At 45.6% G+C, this 16,024-nt stretch overlaps 4 protein-coding genes across 4 annotated transcripts; 3 read left to right on the top strand and 1 right to left on the bottom strand.

The window, feature by feature from the left end:
• Nucleotides 1–556: 556 nt before the first annotated feature.
• FSST1_003121 (RING-H2 finger protein) lies at nucleotides 557–2,222 on the top strand (the record flags this gene model as incomplete). Its single annotated transcript, XM_083229173.1, has 3 exons — nucleotides 557–802; nucleotides 856–1,778; nucleotides 1,841–2,222. 3 exons carry the CDS (start codon nucleotides 557–559, stop codon nucleotides 2,220–2,222), a joined length of 1,551 nt encoding a protein of 516 aa, XP_083086551.1.
• A 4,297-nt stretch (nucleotides 2,223–6,519) lies between these two features.
• Nucleotides 6,520–8,223, top strand: FSST1_003120 (uncharacterized protein; the record flags this gene model as incomplete). Its single annotated transcript, XM_083229172.1, has 9 exons — nucleotides 6,520–6,643; nucleotides 6,706–6,759; nucleotides 6,812–6,954; nucleotides 7,008–7,037; nucleotides 7,090–7,199; nucleotides 7,271–7,398; nucleotides 7,452–7,560; nucleotides 7,612–7,682; nucleotides 7,730–8,223. 9 exons carry the CDS (start codon nucleotides 6,520–6,522, stop codon nucleotides 8,221–8,223), a joined length of 1,263 nt encoding a protein of 420 aa, XP_083086550.1.
• A 995-nt stretch (nucleotides 8,224–9,218) lies between these two features.
• On the bottom strand, nucleotides 9,219–10,349 carry FSST1_003119 (glycosyl hydrolase catalytic core-domain-containing protein; the record flags this gene model as incomplete). Its single annotated transcript, XM_083229171.1, has 1 exon — nucleotides 9,219–10,349. One exon carries the CDS (start codon nucleotides 10,347–10,349, stop codon nucleotides 9,219–9,221), a length of 1,131 nt encoding a protein of 376 aa, XP_083086549.1.
• A 4,081-nt stretch (nucleotides 10,350–14,430) lies between these two features.
• FSST1_003118 (Zn(II)2Cys6 transcription factor domain-containing protein) lies at nucleotides 14,431–15,994 on the top strand (the record flags this gene model as incomplete). Its single annotated transcript, XM_083229169.1, has 5 exons — nucleotides 14,431–14,718; nucleotides 14,773–14,859; nucleotides 14,912–15,046; nucleotides 15,092–15,596; nucleotides 15,651–15,994. 5 exons carry the CDS (start codon nucleotides 14,431–14,433, stop codon nucleotides 15,992–15,994), a joined length of 1,359 nt encoding a protein of 452 aa, XP_083086548.1.
• Nucleotides 15,995–16,024: the final 30 nt, after the last annotated feature.

Genomic DNA, 16,024 nt, shown 5'->3' with positions numbered 1-16,024 from the left:
TCAACGTCAGTGAATTCGTGTCGACGACGTCGGCTGTATAAATGCCAAGTTTATAGTGACCCTTTAGTGTCTTGGTATACGATTCCTCCATCTTCACTGGCTGGGATTTGCCGGTCCCTCCGCTCTCGCCTTGTCGGGGGGCAGGATCCACCTGACCTGACCTTCCTGGGGTGCCCATCATGAGCAGGAAGGATCGGTTTTGATTCCTTCCAATCTATCTAACCTAACTTATCCTTCCTTCCTCCATCAATTCAATTTTTACTGTCTCACTCCACGATCCACGACTTCTTGAAGAAACCTACCAGTGAATACCATACGACGCGCTGAAAAGTACCAAGTCCGACTCTGGCTTTACAATATCGAAATGTCCCGCTCCTCCATCTAGACATTTAATGGCCATGAGTCCAACCGCGTCCACCATATCCCTGCCTATTCATATTCTCCGAGCAGACCAAACATTTAAACCCCAGCCGACATATTGAGCCTCATCTTCGTTTGGAACACCCTCGCTAGACTGCAACACACCTTACTCCGACGTCACATATAAACTACAGCTATGAGATCCATAACGATACCTCGCGCGGGCAGAATGGCCTTGATTCTCTCCATTCTCGCCTGCACGTTAACCACCACCGTTCACGCCAACGACGACGATGTATCTACTTGGCCTGAAACTGAGGTTCCCGACTGGGCCACAGCCAATGCCATGCAACTCTCTTTGTCGGCAACTGGATTGCAGTTTGCTGTCATTCCCCTTACGCCAAACTTGGGCCTCAACGACACAACCGGTCGCTACATCAAAGTGCGTTTGCCCTAAATCGCTTCGCCTGGTTAATTGCTAATGCTTTGTTGAAGATTGTGGATTTCGATGGCGATATGGTTGCGACAGATTCTTCCAACTACAACAAGGTCAACAAGGAAAACGACATAGCTTATCTATCATGCGACCAGCCCAAAGACAATTCTTTCCTCGGCCCAGACAAAATGCTCAACAAGTTAATGCAAAAGCCACATATCAAAGCGATCGTTCTGTACTCTACATCGAGCACGTGGTGCGCTCTCAGTCGAGCTGTCGACCTTGAATTTACGAGCATCTTATCTATGGCCGATACGGGCGAGGCAACACAAGCCTTGAATCTATTAAATGGTACTAGCAGTGGTAAAATCGTCAAGGGCAACATCTTTGGCAATAATACAGACAACACGCTACCGAAAGACGAGAATAGGGGAGGCAACAATACCGCTGCCATGAGCATCTTGTACGCCATCACCGGTCTCATCACCCTTCTCTTTCTTGCCATCATTACGACAGGCGCAGTTAGAGCGCATCGATACCCTGAAAGATACGGCCCACGAGGTGCACTTGGTGGAAGACCTAGACAGAGCAGGGCTAAGGGACTGGCTCGGGCCGTATTGGATACTCTCCCAATTGTCAAGTTCGGAAACAATACACCGGCAAAACCGGATCCAGAATTGGAACTGGAAAATTCGGAAGCACATGATGCTGCAACTCAACGAACCACGTCGCATGTTGATGACACACAACGTTCTGACGCAGTTACGGCAGCTGCCCGAGACACCGATGCCGTATCAGCCGCGGCTAGAACGTCATCATCTCCCGAAGGTGCCGAAGACGAGACGAGCGGCCAACAATGCTCCATATGTACAGAGGACTTTAAAGTTGGCGAAGATGTTCGTGTTTTGCCTTGCAAGCATCAATTCCACCCCGCATGTGTTGATCCGTGGTTGATCAACGTGTCGGGCACGTGTCCTTTATGGTGAGTCAAGTTTTTGACACTGTACAGCAACCAAATTTAGCACATACTGACATGTTTTCTAGTCGTTATGATTTACGACCAGGCAAGGGCGCTGCGCCTGAAGAAGGGGCTGTTGGCGATTCCAGTTCATTGCCGCCACCCTTAGTGTTGGAAGAGGGTGCAGAGAATGATGCACCTCAGTCGTCGCATCGTAACCGATTATCTCGCTTATTTGATATTAACCGCCTTCGAGAAGGAACCGTGGAAGAACAAATGGATGCGTTGAGGCGTATGCGGACGGTAGCTAATGAGAATGATCACCAAGAAAGGGCAAGCGTGGCTGAAGCCGCCGATGGAGATTCCCGAGGCCAAAGTGCACGATTTGCGGCAAGGCTGAGGGATAAGTTTCGAATTCGCACCCGAGCACAAGCCATGGAGAACGAAGTTGACCAGCGCGGACACTAGGGAGCCGAATAAAGGCTTCCATGGCGCAAATTGGCGCTGGAGGATCTATATCACTGCCGATACGGTTTTCAAGGCTGAGACCGCAGATCAGGCTGATCGAAGCTTCGAAATGATGAGGGGGCGCATATCCTCAAGTATCCCTTGACCGACCGTTGCGATGGAAGATAAGAATGTTCGAGCTCGGCGTTGGAATTGAGGAATGATGGGTAAATGGGCGGCATGGTACGGCGTTTATTGGAGGGTTGCACATTAGGGTTTGCATCTCCTGACGATCAATTCGTGAGATTTTTCTGGAAATATGATACCTTGATGATTACATACTGATGCGAAATTGAGAGCTCTACAAGAACAATGATTACAAGAAGCCTCGAAGTAGATCTGTGCCCAATTGTGAAGCTAGCATTCAACTAACAGTATCGATCGATGCTACGGAGATATTCAGCCTACCTCTACCTCCCAACCCACTGGTCATGGGTCAAGTGTCCGACGGGGCTCGGCAATGCAGTCCAAGGGCTCATCCGTCCGCCGTGGGGAACACACGATGCGGGTGGTGGTGTGTTGGCAAATTTGCAAGGGTCCTTTCTCGCAACCAACAGCCCTACGAATCAGGGTCCTGTAGTGCCAACTTTCTGGGGATAGGGGAAAGAAATGGCTTCAGGAGCTCTAGGTTTTGCCGTTGCGGCTTGACGGTGGAGAGTTTAATGGGAAGAAGAAAGATGTGGCTATGGTTTGAATGTCGTAATGGCTGTTCATCTAATAGTTCAAGATTGGAGCAGATACCAATATAGCTTTTTCTTCAACGAGGCACCAAGCTAGTATCAATTTCACTTCAGTTACACAGTAATTGTTCAATATATTTGTCTCATGTTCTAATGTTCTAACTGTTGATCCTATACAATGTTCATTACATGTGTCACGATGTATTTAAAAAAAAAAAAAAAAAGAGTCGAACGCTACAGGTAAGTAAACCTCTTCAGCTACGGATACAAAGGATAATCATCAGCCAGCACAGACAAACCTTAAATATCTCCAACAAGCGGGATCAATTTTCTTTACGTAGGTGCCGCAGATTAATAACGTCTATATATTTATTTATATCTTTAAGACTTTTAATTATTTTATAAAGAAATAAGATAGCTTAAATAGTAAATATCTAATAATTTAATAATATTATAAGGCTATAAGGCTATACTTTTAAATAAGCTTTTAATAAAACTCTATATTAAAATAAAGCTATATAAAATAATAAAATAATAATAAATACTTTTTTCTTCTTTATATAATAAAATTATTAATAAAGAAAAGTAAAAATAATAATAAAAAAGTAAATTATTTTACTTTTAATATTTAATATATTAAGCTAATTTAAATTATAATTATAATATTAATATTATATTATTATATTATTTAATTTTATAATTATACCCTTATAGCTAGGCAATATATAAAGTAATTTTATTATATATAATAAGATTATTAAGGTATTATATATTAGCTTAGCCTTATTTTAAGATTTATATAATCTTATAATAATAAAGCTAAAATATATCTTTATAAGCTAAAGACTTTTAATTAAAAATAGTATAGCGTTAACTATATTTAACTATAAGGTTTTATAATTCCCTAGTATTTTTATCCCTTAGAGGGATTTATAATAAATTTAATAGGAAAGGTAATAGCTTTATATACTATATTATAAAATTAAGAAAAAGAATACCCTTATAATAAAAGAGATTATATTCTATAATATAATAGGTTAATATAAGCTATAGTTAATAGAATTAGGGGTATTTATTTAGACTATTAAAGATAAGTATAAGTATTTTAAATAATAGCTTTTCTATATATTTAGCTATAGTAGCTTAAATAGGAAACTCTATTTAAGTTAAAGTTTATAAAGGAAGAAATTTATATATATAGTTAAGAGTTTAATATAAAGTTAAAACGCTAAAGTAAAACCTAATTAATACTATAATTAATTAAACTAAGTTATATGACTAGACCTCTTACTATATTATATGATTATCTTGATCCTTGTGTGATTATACTATCAATAATTTCAACGAAGACGTCTGTGTATACAGAGTAAATAATAAAGGGGACATCTTATCTCATTAATCCAGTCATATTTATTCTGACAGCCTGAATAAGTTGCAGACAAACACACAACGCACAGACTTGTCAAGATCAACATTCAGAACTAATAGATCTGATGTGGAGAAGGATAGATCAAACTAATTTGATCGGATCTGAACTAGGCCCTGGTCGAGCCCGGCGCCCAGTCTTCAGTATCTCCTACCATTTACCTATTATGTATGTAGTGTCTTTGAGTTGATATAATTATCCGGTTGACTAACCCTTCTTCTCCTTTGCCTATTTTCTAACTCCAAAAGGGGAAGAGGGGCTTGGAGAGTTTAATCTTGCCTAGTAGATGGACGGATAGCTTGCCTCACCCGGTGGTTCTGTTTTTAAGACATCAGCCACAATACCAACAGCAACGTCGTACCTAGAGACAGAGATTTCTCAATTCCTACTGAGTCAAGGCTTGGGAAATCATTTGACTCATTAAGTTTTTCTGACTCTTGGTCCTTGGGATGATTCCGAATCATGCTTACCCAATCTTGCTTGGGAGATTTAGTGTACATTGTTCGGGAGAAAGGGTCTTGATCGGTTCCGAGGGTGTGGGAGGGTTTTCGCTTCCTCTAGGACTTCAGTGAGTCTCTGCTCCAGTGTATTACTATCCTCATCTGGCAAGTATCATTCTGTAATTGTTCGGCAATCGTCATCTCATCCTACAAAATCGTCAGTGTGTCGGCAGAGATGTCTTGATAGATGAGGCGTTGTTTAATCGACCGTGACTTACAACGGACCAAGAAATACCCTTAGCACGGCCCCGGTATTCGTTTCCGATGTGCCTAGCTTGCACTTGACAAATGACAGAGCTAGGTCAATGCGCTGGCGATGTTAGCAAGTGTCCTGTCACCCGAAATCAGTCGGCTTCGCTCCTTATTCGTACACCACGCAGTATGCGCCACAGGATATCTACCGTTGGAAACAATCACCAATGGCAGGAGATCTTGCATAGGTAATTTCCAGGAGATTAACTGAGAAAAAGGCCGTTGCTGATGGGGGAACAGGAACTGTCGTCATTCAACCCAAATATTTGTCCAGTGACAAATCTGAGCCATGGTCTCGATGAGCCCGTATATCAATAGTCCGAAATGGGAATTTGCTCGCCATCGACATAACCTGAAGCATACTAGGCAGTGCCTTGGCGATGATGCTCTCCTGAGCCATGTCAGAGACTACACTCGTTGATTTGTCGGGGAAGGGACCGACAGAGCAGGCTTATTCCCTGAATCCATGGACACGTAAAACAGTTGCCTGCCAGCCTGCCAAGGACATGAGGTATTCGGGTCCTCCGCTATTGATTGCTTTGATGGGCAACTTTTTGTTCATTCGTCAATATCCCCTATTTCCCGTATCCACTCGATCGGGTTCCCGTCGATGGCTCCTCAGAAAACGACGGGTCCGAACCTTATTCTCTCATTTTCTCCTTCGTGGTTGGTGACATTTCGTTAACCTTTGTTAGCTTTGAGAGCGCCGATCGGTGGACTAATCCCTGGTGAAATGTCCCTGAGAATCGATGTTGATCGGGGAACGCAGCAACGTTTGTACCTGCGGTAGTCTCAACAGCTCCGAGTGTTTGATTATTTCCGTTTTGAGAGGATTGCTCGTGGTTAGTTAGCAACACGATGATGAAAAGCTTAGGCTGGTAGTAGACTGTCTAAGGCATTGGCTAGACCCCTTAGCAGTTTCATGCATCATGGGCTAACACTCCTTCCTTCCTACCTACCCTAACGTTAGGCAGGTGCTCTCGAGATCAGTAAATATTTTAGGTGGTGCTGACCAACACTGTGAGGAAGGGACGACTACTGCACCGCACTGTCGGGAAAATGAGACTCGTGGCTTGATCGCTTTACTTAATAGCCACTATTTAGTCTTTGGCTAGATCTCCTTAGACTAAACCAAGTCTATGCTACCAAAAGCCATAGCTACCTTTAGCACTGTCTTTCTCTCTACTCTATGCCACTTACGGTTTTTGGTGTTTGAGTCTCTGACTCTTGTCTCGTTCTCGACTGCTCTTTCTATAATACGCTCAGGTTCGCCGCTACTAATTTCTGGTTTGCTTGTCTTGGTTCTGTGATCATATATTGACAGGTCTGTATACGAAAGGTGCAGTTCGCATCCATTTGACCTGAATTGAATATCTTCCTGGCCATATACTCGATACACAATGGCTCCGCAAAACTCCATCATGCCTCGCGAGGCTCACATCCCGAAACCCACCCCTATAGGCGGAGACACTATGTCCGTCATCGTCTCGCTTGCCTCCGTCTCAGTCTTGTCAATCTTCCTCTGTACGTCGTCGCCACGATTCGGGTAATATCTGGGGCTGGGACTGACATATATGATGGGATAGTTCAGAGAATTACTGCAGTCAGGTCGTGGGCAAGGTTACCGTTTGTTGCCTGGCGTGAGTACATTTATGATCCTATTCGGAGCGTATGAGTACTAACGATTGGCAGTCGTTTTGATCATCTATGTCGACTCATACGGTTTTGTCTTTACATCGGCAATTCTTACACAGGTTTTTGGCCTCAACACCAGCTTCAACATTTGCCATGGAGCAATTATCCTATGCCTGGTCTGCTATGTAACAACCAAAATTGTGAGTTCCATCGTATATTGCGCCACAAGAAACCATGACTAACAAAAAGGCAGCTTATCTATGTCTTCCTCGTTGAGAAAGCGGTACGTAACGGACACAAGTCGAAAGTCAATCAAGAAGCCTAACAGTAAACAGCACGTTATCCGAAGCTCTACCACGCGAAGACGAAACTCGGGACTCTACTTGTTCAACATAATCACTCTCCTGGTCGGCTATGGTGTTGTTGTAGTAATGAACTTTATCTTGTAAGCCAGCCCCTGGAACCACGGGTTTCCTTCTTTTCTCCTTTCCGTCGACTAACCAAATCGGTCGCCAGTCGTATCGCAAGAATCGTCAACGGAGAATGCTTCATCGGAATGGAAAAGATCTCAATGATTCCCCTTATCGCTTTCGATGCTGTCGTCAACGTTTATTTGACCATTCTCTTCCTCATTCCCCTCAAGAGTAAGTTGAAGAGAATCTAGAGAGATGACAAAACATGCTGATAAAAAGCCCAGACCTGTACTCTTTCAAGAACTTACCAAAGACTAGTGCCAACTCTCGTCTCCGTAACGTCGCTATGCGAACTTTTGTCGGTGCTTGCTGCACCCTAACAAGCAGTATTGTGTATGTTCTTTACTACCCCTCTCTTAGAACTTGTACTAACAAACTCCGTAGAAATTTAACAGTGCTGATGGTTCTCAACGGTGAGCCCGGATGGGTGTGTCTTATGTGCTGTAACAGCGATGGTATGTATCAAGTCGAAACTTGCAAACTGCAAACTAACAAGTCTCAGTGCTGTTCTCAGCTGTTGTCGTTCAATGGGTCACCTCCCGTGACAATGCCGGATCCTCCAGTCAGGCCAACTCAGCTGCTCTGGACAACAGTTACGTTGCCAGACAATCATCAGCTGCTCATCCAATGAGCAACATCCGAGCATCCAAGGCTCCCAACAACGGTCATGACATGGACGATGAGACCAATCTCGTATCCCCAGGTGCCATCGCCTTCTCAAGCGATGCTGGCTCAGATGTCACCAAGGTCAGCAGTGGTGTCGTCGTTACCACAACCATCCACCGTCAAATCAAGCCTACACCCGGCCGTGAAGGAAGCCTTCTTGATGATGATATCGAGACTATTGGCGATTCTGAACGTGAATTCCCACTACGCCCAGCGGTTTATTCCCCAGACAAAATGGATGCCGCCGAGCCGACACAGACCCATATTCAAGGTGGCAGAGTACAGCAACAACGAACAAAAACACTTTCCTTTTCACGACCAATGAACTGAATAAATAACGAGAACAATTTATAGAGAAGGATCTATATTGGGTCTATTACAAATGGGGAGGGGCGTTGGTAAGATTCTTGGACAGTCAAAAGGTTGCATAGAGGTGGAAGCGAAATACCCAAGTGTTTGTTGTAGATATCATCGAGCGTTGTATAAGCTCGCTCAACTAATTATATATTTTTGCATTTTCGATCCTGCTCATGAAGCTCTAACAAAACTCTGCCATACATTGCTCGATTGTGGCGAGGATATCTAGTTATTGACATCACGTAGCTGATCCTCCCCGTCAATGAACTTAAAGTAGGTATTTGAATTGAGTAGGTGACTAAATTTGGAATAAAAGTCTCAGGTCTTGTCGATGGAACGACAAGACTCAGATGCAGATCTCCCGTGCTTCGCCATGGCATAACATTCCTTAACTCCCATCCAGCCTAACGGATGCATCAAGACATGATCTCGATCGTAAATTTGTTCAACGGTCAAATGATTCAGAAGTTGGGAGAGATCTAAGTTGTGAAACATTATGATGTACACTCAAGACATTTAAATATCACATGAGTTATTCATCACGAGGACAGACTCAAGGTGGTTGGAGCAGTTAAATCGCTGTTCATTGTCATCGTAGCTCGTAGATGTATCTGCGCGCTCAAGTAGGTACGTAGTGGTCTATCAAACTGCATTAAATCAGGAAATTGTGTCTATTTGCAAAGCCCCCTTTTTTGTAAGCGTGCGAGGTCCCGGAACTGGTAATAAAAAGGTAGGTAGGATGACCCTTATAGAATAAACGGGTGATACTGGATTAAACAGTGTTGTAAAAAGCCAGATCCGAGTCACCTAGATGCAGAATATGTACAGAAGTCAACGGGCGCCATGTAAAATCTCTATCCTCCCCTCCCCTAAAAAGCCAATTTGAACAGTTGGGTATCCCCCTAGCGAGTGTACAAGAAGTGTTAAAAAGAACCGGTGGCATTATCGACCGTTAAGCTTTGGTAAGCTTAAGCGGAGGCGTAAACGCTACCGTACTTGGACATCTCGGTCTCGCTGGTCATGAGCATACCGGTCTCGACCTTGAAGTAAGAGTAGGCATCAAGGTAGTCGAGAGCCTCAAGACGAGGGATGGCCTCCTCGAGCCAAGAAGCAATAGCCTCGTCGGAGCCCTTGGGGGCGAACTCGGTGAGCCAGATGGGCTTGCCGCCACAGATCTCGTGGGACTTCTCGAGGTGCTCGAAGAGAGTCTCACCGTACTCAACCTCGGAGTACCAGTGGACGTTGCAGAAGTCGTAGTGGCAGTCGTCGCCACACTCTTTGACGAAGTTCTCGAGCCACTCACGACCCTCCATGGGGAGACCACTGTTGGAGATGGAAGGAGCACCAATGAGGGCCTTGCCAGCGTAGGGGTTCATGAGCTTGATGTGAGCAGCGGCAGCGGCAGCAGGGGTCATGTGAGCCTGGCCACCGTTGTCGGGCTCGTTGAAGGAGAAGATAGCCTTGGCGCCGTTGGCAAGGGACTTGGCGCAGTTGGAAGCGAAGCGGTCGACGTGGACAGCATCATCAGACCAGAGGGTAGGGATGAAGTTCAGGCCGCTGTCAAGACCGCCAGACTCGGAGTCCCAGTTGTAACCCCAGCCACAGTTCTCACAGTTGGAAGCAAAGGTGTTGGCGAGGTCGACGTTGTTGTAGCAGACACCACGCTTGTGAGAGAAACCGGCAGAGCCACCGGAAGCAGAGGCAGTCTTGACCTTCTTGGGGGTGCTGGCAGCCTTGACTTGCTTAACCTGCTTGACCTGCTCAACCTTCTTGGGGGCAGCGGCCTTCTCCTCAGCCTTGGGAGCCTCGTAGGCAGACTTGGCAGCTTGGGAAGGCTTGGCGACCTTGATGACGGTGGTAGGCTTAGCGGCAGCGGGAGCGGGGGCAGCAGGAGCCTCGGGCTTGGAAGCAGCCTGGGTAGCGGCAGGAGCAGGGCCACCGGGGAGGTAGTTGTTCTCCCAAGAGACGACCTGACCGTTGATGGTAGCGACGACTTGGTCACGCTTGTGCTGGTGACGGCCGTGGCGGTGGCCGAGAGCAAGAGCAGGCTCCAGAAGAGCAGCAGTAGCAGCGAGGACGGTGAGCTTGTTGGCAATCATCTTGACTGATGTAGTGACTGTTTGAGTAAGGATCGAAGGTAACCCGGTGTTTTGGATCGTCGGCAGTCGACTTTGTAATGAGTGTGGATTGATATTCGGGGAGTTGATCACTGAGGAGTGAAAGCAAAGACACACGAAAGATCGAGGTGTAAGCTGGTAGTTATGTGATCGGCACGGCCGGTTTAGAGAGTGTGTGGATGCGATCTATCGAAGACGCAAATAGATAGTTCTTAATGAAGGGCGAACGACTGATCGAGCGAGGGTTGACGAGATGAAGGAGAGAAGGGGAAGGGAAGTTCGAAACAAATGGGGGGCCTTTGGAGGGTTTAAGAACAAGGAGTTCTTCGTAAGTGAGCAGGCCTCAGTGAGTGGTGTGGTTTAAAGGTGAGTACTTTGGATCGAGTGGACTGGAATGTATCTTTTCGCCTGCTGACGATCCATGGAGATACCCGAGTCTTCACCTGATGGTTGGTATCTTTGTTTCTCAGACTGCCTACCTGCACTATTTAGAGCCTCCACTGCAGGGGCCGGTTTGGGGCGTTTCTAGTGGGCTCAGGTGAGATGCTTGGAAGGTTCTTGTGTTTCCATTGGCCGAATATTTCTGTTCCTGGCGCCCGTGCCTGAGTGGAACCTTGTCCGGGTACGCCAAACCCCTGACATATAGCGGGTCTTATGCCAGGGGCATCCCCTAATCCATGTTTGGCGCCTCAGGTTGCATAGAGTCACCTTCCGATTGGGTGGTCCGACCGCTCTCACTGAGAAGTCAACGACAGCAACAGCAACGGCGAGCAAAAGAAAAAAACATGGGTCAACGTGGCAGTGGATGCATTAGACGGCACAACCACAAGCACAACCAGTCAGATGAATTTATGCTTGCACTGAAACAGCCATCAACAACGCTATTTCATCCGGCTTTGGTCTAAACAATGAAGGTCCAGATTTCCTTACCACACCAATCTGCAGGAACACAAAAACGAGTGTGAGGAAACGAAAAAGACCGCAAACGGCCCAATGATGTTTTAATGGAATGATCCAGTACGGTCTCTTTGGGGCACAATTACCACCACTGTACTCTGTACAGTGCTCTGTAAACTCACCGATGCTGACACCGAGAGCGCACTGCAGCGACAACACGCTCGTCCCCCATAAACTGACTCGACGATCCCACATCAAAGCTCACTTTATCCACAAAGCTATACGGATAAGAAACCAAACGGTCCCCGTTCTCAGGCAGAGATTAAGCCAAGACTGCAAAAGCTTGACCGACCGAGTTTCCTGCCGGCACTTGAATTAGTTGGATCTCGTTCAGCTGTCTTCGAGAACGCCTTTACAGCAAGCGGTCGGACAACGCCTACACTGTACTGGGCAACAGACAGCTGATCCTACCCAGGATGTTTGATGATGGCTCGCCTTGCTCTCATGCTTATTCACATGCCAAGCCCCAGCCAAGGTCGTGAATGCACGACCTGCAAGACGTCGACCACGAGAAGCATTATCTGCAATATTACAGTTCATCACCGGACTTATTGGTCATTCCAATTGCCTCACACCACGACGCATGATTAACTCGAGATGACGCCCACAAGATAAACAACGCACAAACTGCCACCACCAAAAATCAAATTCTAAAAAATGGCTGGCTTGGCTTGCTCTTCTGGAGTTGTTCCAAAGTCAAAGTCTCCCAAACCAACCTCTTGGGACGCCTGAACCATCGCACAAGGGCTGGGCCACGTCGGCTACTAAGCCTAATTGTCACTTAGCATCCGCCGCGTGAAACAGCTTCCGAAATTACGTCCCGCCGCCACACGAACAAGACATGACAGTTCATGATTCATCCTTGTCTATATTCTACCACTCCTGCCTTCCGAGAACTGACTCTGGCATCCGGGTCCTCGAGTACACCGTAATCCCGCCAAAGGTTACGCTGAAAACGGAACGGACGAACCACGGTTGAGCCATTTTTGGCTCAAAAAGCTTGGTTCTCGATTCCCCGGTCCAACAACCCAAGCACACCAAGGGTGGAAGGTTGCACTCTCAACCGTGTTATCTCCACCTGGACAACTTGGCTTTGTGGTTCTAAGAACGCACAAGAAAAAATACACAATGCGCTCTCTGTACTAATGCAGGGTTTTCTTTTCTCTTTTCTTCTTCTTTGTTAACGTGTATCAGCATAATTCGTTTTTTTTTTCTTTGTGATAGTCTTTGTGATTGCTGTGCATAATGAAATGGTTGCATTTCCTGCATGTATCAGGATTCAGGCACAAAGAGAAGGCAATTAAGCATACTTTGTGCATGCAGGCAAACTAACAAGTGTGCCACGGACTTTCTTCTTCATTTCGTCTTGGCGACTGAACTATCGGCATGTGGCGGTCAAGCTGACGTGTTGCAATTTGTTCACACTTCGTTTCTTGATTTTGACCAAAACTAAGGGGTATTAGATTGTTTACTTGCTTACCTCCGGTTTAGCCTCACTGTAAACACAACACAGCTTGGTCTCTCAAGTGACCGGCTGTTGACAGTGTTGATCATCATGATTTCAGCCCATAAGTTATGGACCTATGGGGCATCTCATCTTATCTTAGGTCGAGATCGCGTCAGGAGATCCCTGAAGACGACTCTGTTGAGCTTTTAATAGGGCTCCGTAGCTCTCCACATTGAATGATCCTGGTTCTTCCAATACACCGTATCAATGAGTTCTGGAAGGCATGTTTAATCTCTCTGTACGATATCCGCGGGATATTAGTGTTGTTGTTTATACGAGCGCTCTGTTCCCGCGTCCCCGCTGCGGTCTGGGGATGTTGAGTTGGGGGCTTGGGGGCTTTGCTTGATTGCTGGGAATACCACGAACTATCACAGTCGCGAACCCACAGAGCTTAGAGATGGAGAGGCCTCCATAAAGGTAGTGGACTTGTCTCACTAGACGAAATAACAAATCTATCATGAACTACACGGTTCAATCTGAGGTTGAAATCCAAAAGTAATATTGGTTTGTCTTGGGGTATAGGGTAAGGCACGCGAGAAGGACTATGGGTTTCGCGTTCAAGGAATAATATTCCAAGATGGTTCTCCTCTGCACCGTTCTATATCCATCTCATAACTATGTATTCGTGGTCATGCATTGAATAAGTCACAGTTAATTATTCTCAGTAGTCAGGCAGTCGAGTCTGCTATCTCAAAGACAATCTTCCAACGGAGCCTCAACTGAACCAACGAGGGAGATCAACATAGACGGTGAACGGTGGTAAATAAGTGAGATCTTGAAATAGAAGCACACCGTAACATGGCTTAAAACTTCAGGTGAGCTAATAATGCGATCTACGCGGGGATAATTTGCCAATCGTTGTGTTGATGGGCTTTAGCTTTTGGGAAATGAGATGTTGACGATCATAGGCGCGCGTTTAATATATCCATGTCTAGGGTGGCAGAATGAATTTCAACGACTTGTGGCAATAGCAAGTGTAAACAATACAACAAAAGTAATGATATTGACATTGATATTGAATTATGGGTCGTTGTTACCCGTGAGTTTGAGATAAAGTTAAACGCCAGCAACGGCTGCAGCAGTATTAATCAGGTCTGGGGCCCCGCTTCATTGCTGGAGATGTTGAGGTTTTAAGTTATTAAAGAAACATGCAAAGAGACGTCATTCAACTGTCAAATAAAACGGCAAAACACAATGTCCACTTCTCAACCTTAAAGCCAACTTCTATTAATACAGGTAAATAGTTACATAGCACAGCCTCCCAATTAGGGATGATAATGCGAGAAAGCGGCTGAATGATGACCCGTCATGCGTGCGCCCTGTTTGTTAGGGAGAATCAAGACAACGGCGAATGATAGAACAAGTTGTTCAGCTAGTTCAAGCCACTTTATAGCATCGTCCACTACAAGCTTCTACACGTGACAGTATGATATGCTGATTCGCCATGTTGAAGCTGTCAAGTAGTTGATGCCTTGTGAATGACAAGACCTCACTTTCTTTATCCCTCTTAAGAGTCAGTGATCCGATTGAAGTAATCGACAACTTTTGAATGGATATACAATCATTTACAAGACTTGCATCACACCTAGCAACCTTGCAATGGACATGCCACAAGAGTTCAGCCCGGGAATGTTATCATTTCCAGACCAAGACTTTGACTACAGCGCCTTTCTTCAAGCAGACGATATAACATTTAGCGAAAGCGCTCAAAGTCAGGTACAGTCAACTTCGGATTCTTCAGACAAAGCAACACCGCCAAGGTCAACGTCAGGGTCCAGTAGCGAAGTCGCTGTTCGAAGACCGTCGGCTCAGAAACAAAGACTTGAGCGGAGAGGTCATACAAAGAGTAGGAGGGGATGCTATAACTGCAAGAGAAGGCGTATCAAGGTATGTTGCGTGCTTTATACTAGTTAGTTTATTACTGTCTTAACGTGTATCAAGTGTCAAGAGACTCACCCTGCTTGTGGACATTGTACAAAGACTGGTCTCAAATGCGAATATCCGTCTACGCCACAGATCATTCATCAGGTATTCATTCATCTGCTAGACTCAATACATAACTAACCAAGATGGATTGCAGCCACATCAGCAGATTCCGTTGTTCAGTCTTCAGGACATGCGCTTCTTCCAGCACTTTCTAACACAATGCTATCCTCACCATCCTCTAAAACAAGAGGACATCTGGACACACGAAATACCCTGCATCGCCCACAATGTATGTTCTGTCACCGATGATGAGCTTGCATACTAACACTACTAGAATGAATACCTCATGCATGCCATCCTCGGCTTCTCCGCATCCGAACTCATGAGAAACGACCCCAGCATCTTACCATCAGCCATGAACCATCGCATCAAAGCCATAAGAGCCATCAAGAAACGCCTTGCAGAAACTTCCAAATCTTCAATGAACTATGAAGAAGCCAATGCCATGGTAGCTACCTGTTTTGCCCTAACGTTTCAATCTGTCAGCCTCGAGGACGGACTGGCCGAGTATCTAACTTTTATCCGGGGAATCATGATTGTAGGGATGCAGATGATGTTTCGTGGTATTAAACCTATATTTGAGAATATGCTTGAGCAGGAGCAGGATTCGCTACTTGAACCTCTCATGCAAGGTCTTCCGCTTATTCCAAAGGGATTTACAGATTCTGCGATTGAGGCTCTTACGAACCTTGGACCGTTGTGTGCTGAGGGAGTTGAGCTTGAGTACCATCAACATCTTGTGGCAATGACCGAGAAGCTATACGTCAATTCCTGGGATGGTGAGTCTTCCAAACCGCAAATGTAACTGAAATTCACCTAATTTGGTTTTGTAGCGTATAAAGCATACACAGCTCAATACGGATGGTGGATGCTTCTCCCACACGACACATTCCAAGCCCTTATCGACCCGGATAATCAAGTCATGCTGCTCCTCCATACGCATTGGATTGCTATTAATGAGATTATAACGCCCATCAGCGGACAGGAGCGCAACGTGTCTAACAAGTATCCTCCTGATCAGCGAGAGGGAAAGCCGGATCTTGACCCTGGCTTTTCGCGGTGGTTGAAGTATCTTAATCGGAGCATTGATACAGAGCACCAGGTTTATAACCAGTGGCCGATGTGGGTGGAGGAGCAACTTGATAATGATATTACTTTCTTTGGAAGAGTTGCGTGAGATGAAGACGAGGTAGTCCTTGGGGTTACA

Source organism: Fusarium sambucinum, chromosome I, assembly GCF_050947815.1.
Source record: "Fusarium sambucinum isolate potato_lamoka chromosome I, whole genome shotgun sequence".
Classification (NCBI taxonomy): Eukaryota; Fungi; Ascomycota; class Sordariomycetes; order Hypocreales; family Nectriaceae; genus Fusarium; species Fusarium sambucinum.
Note: the sequence above shows the minus strand (reverse complement) of the source record. Positions and strands in the feature narration are given on the sequence as shown.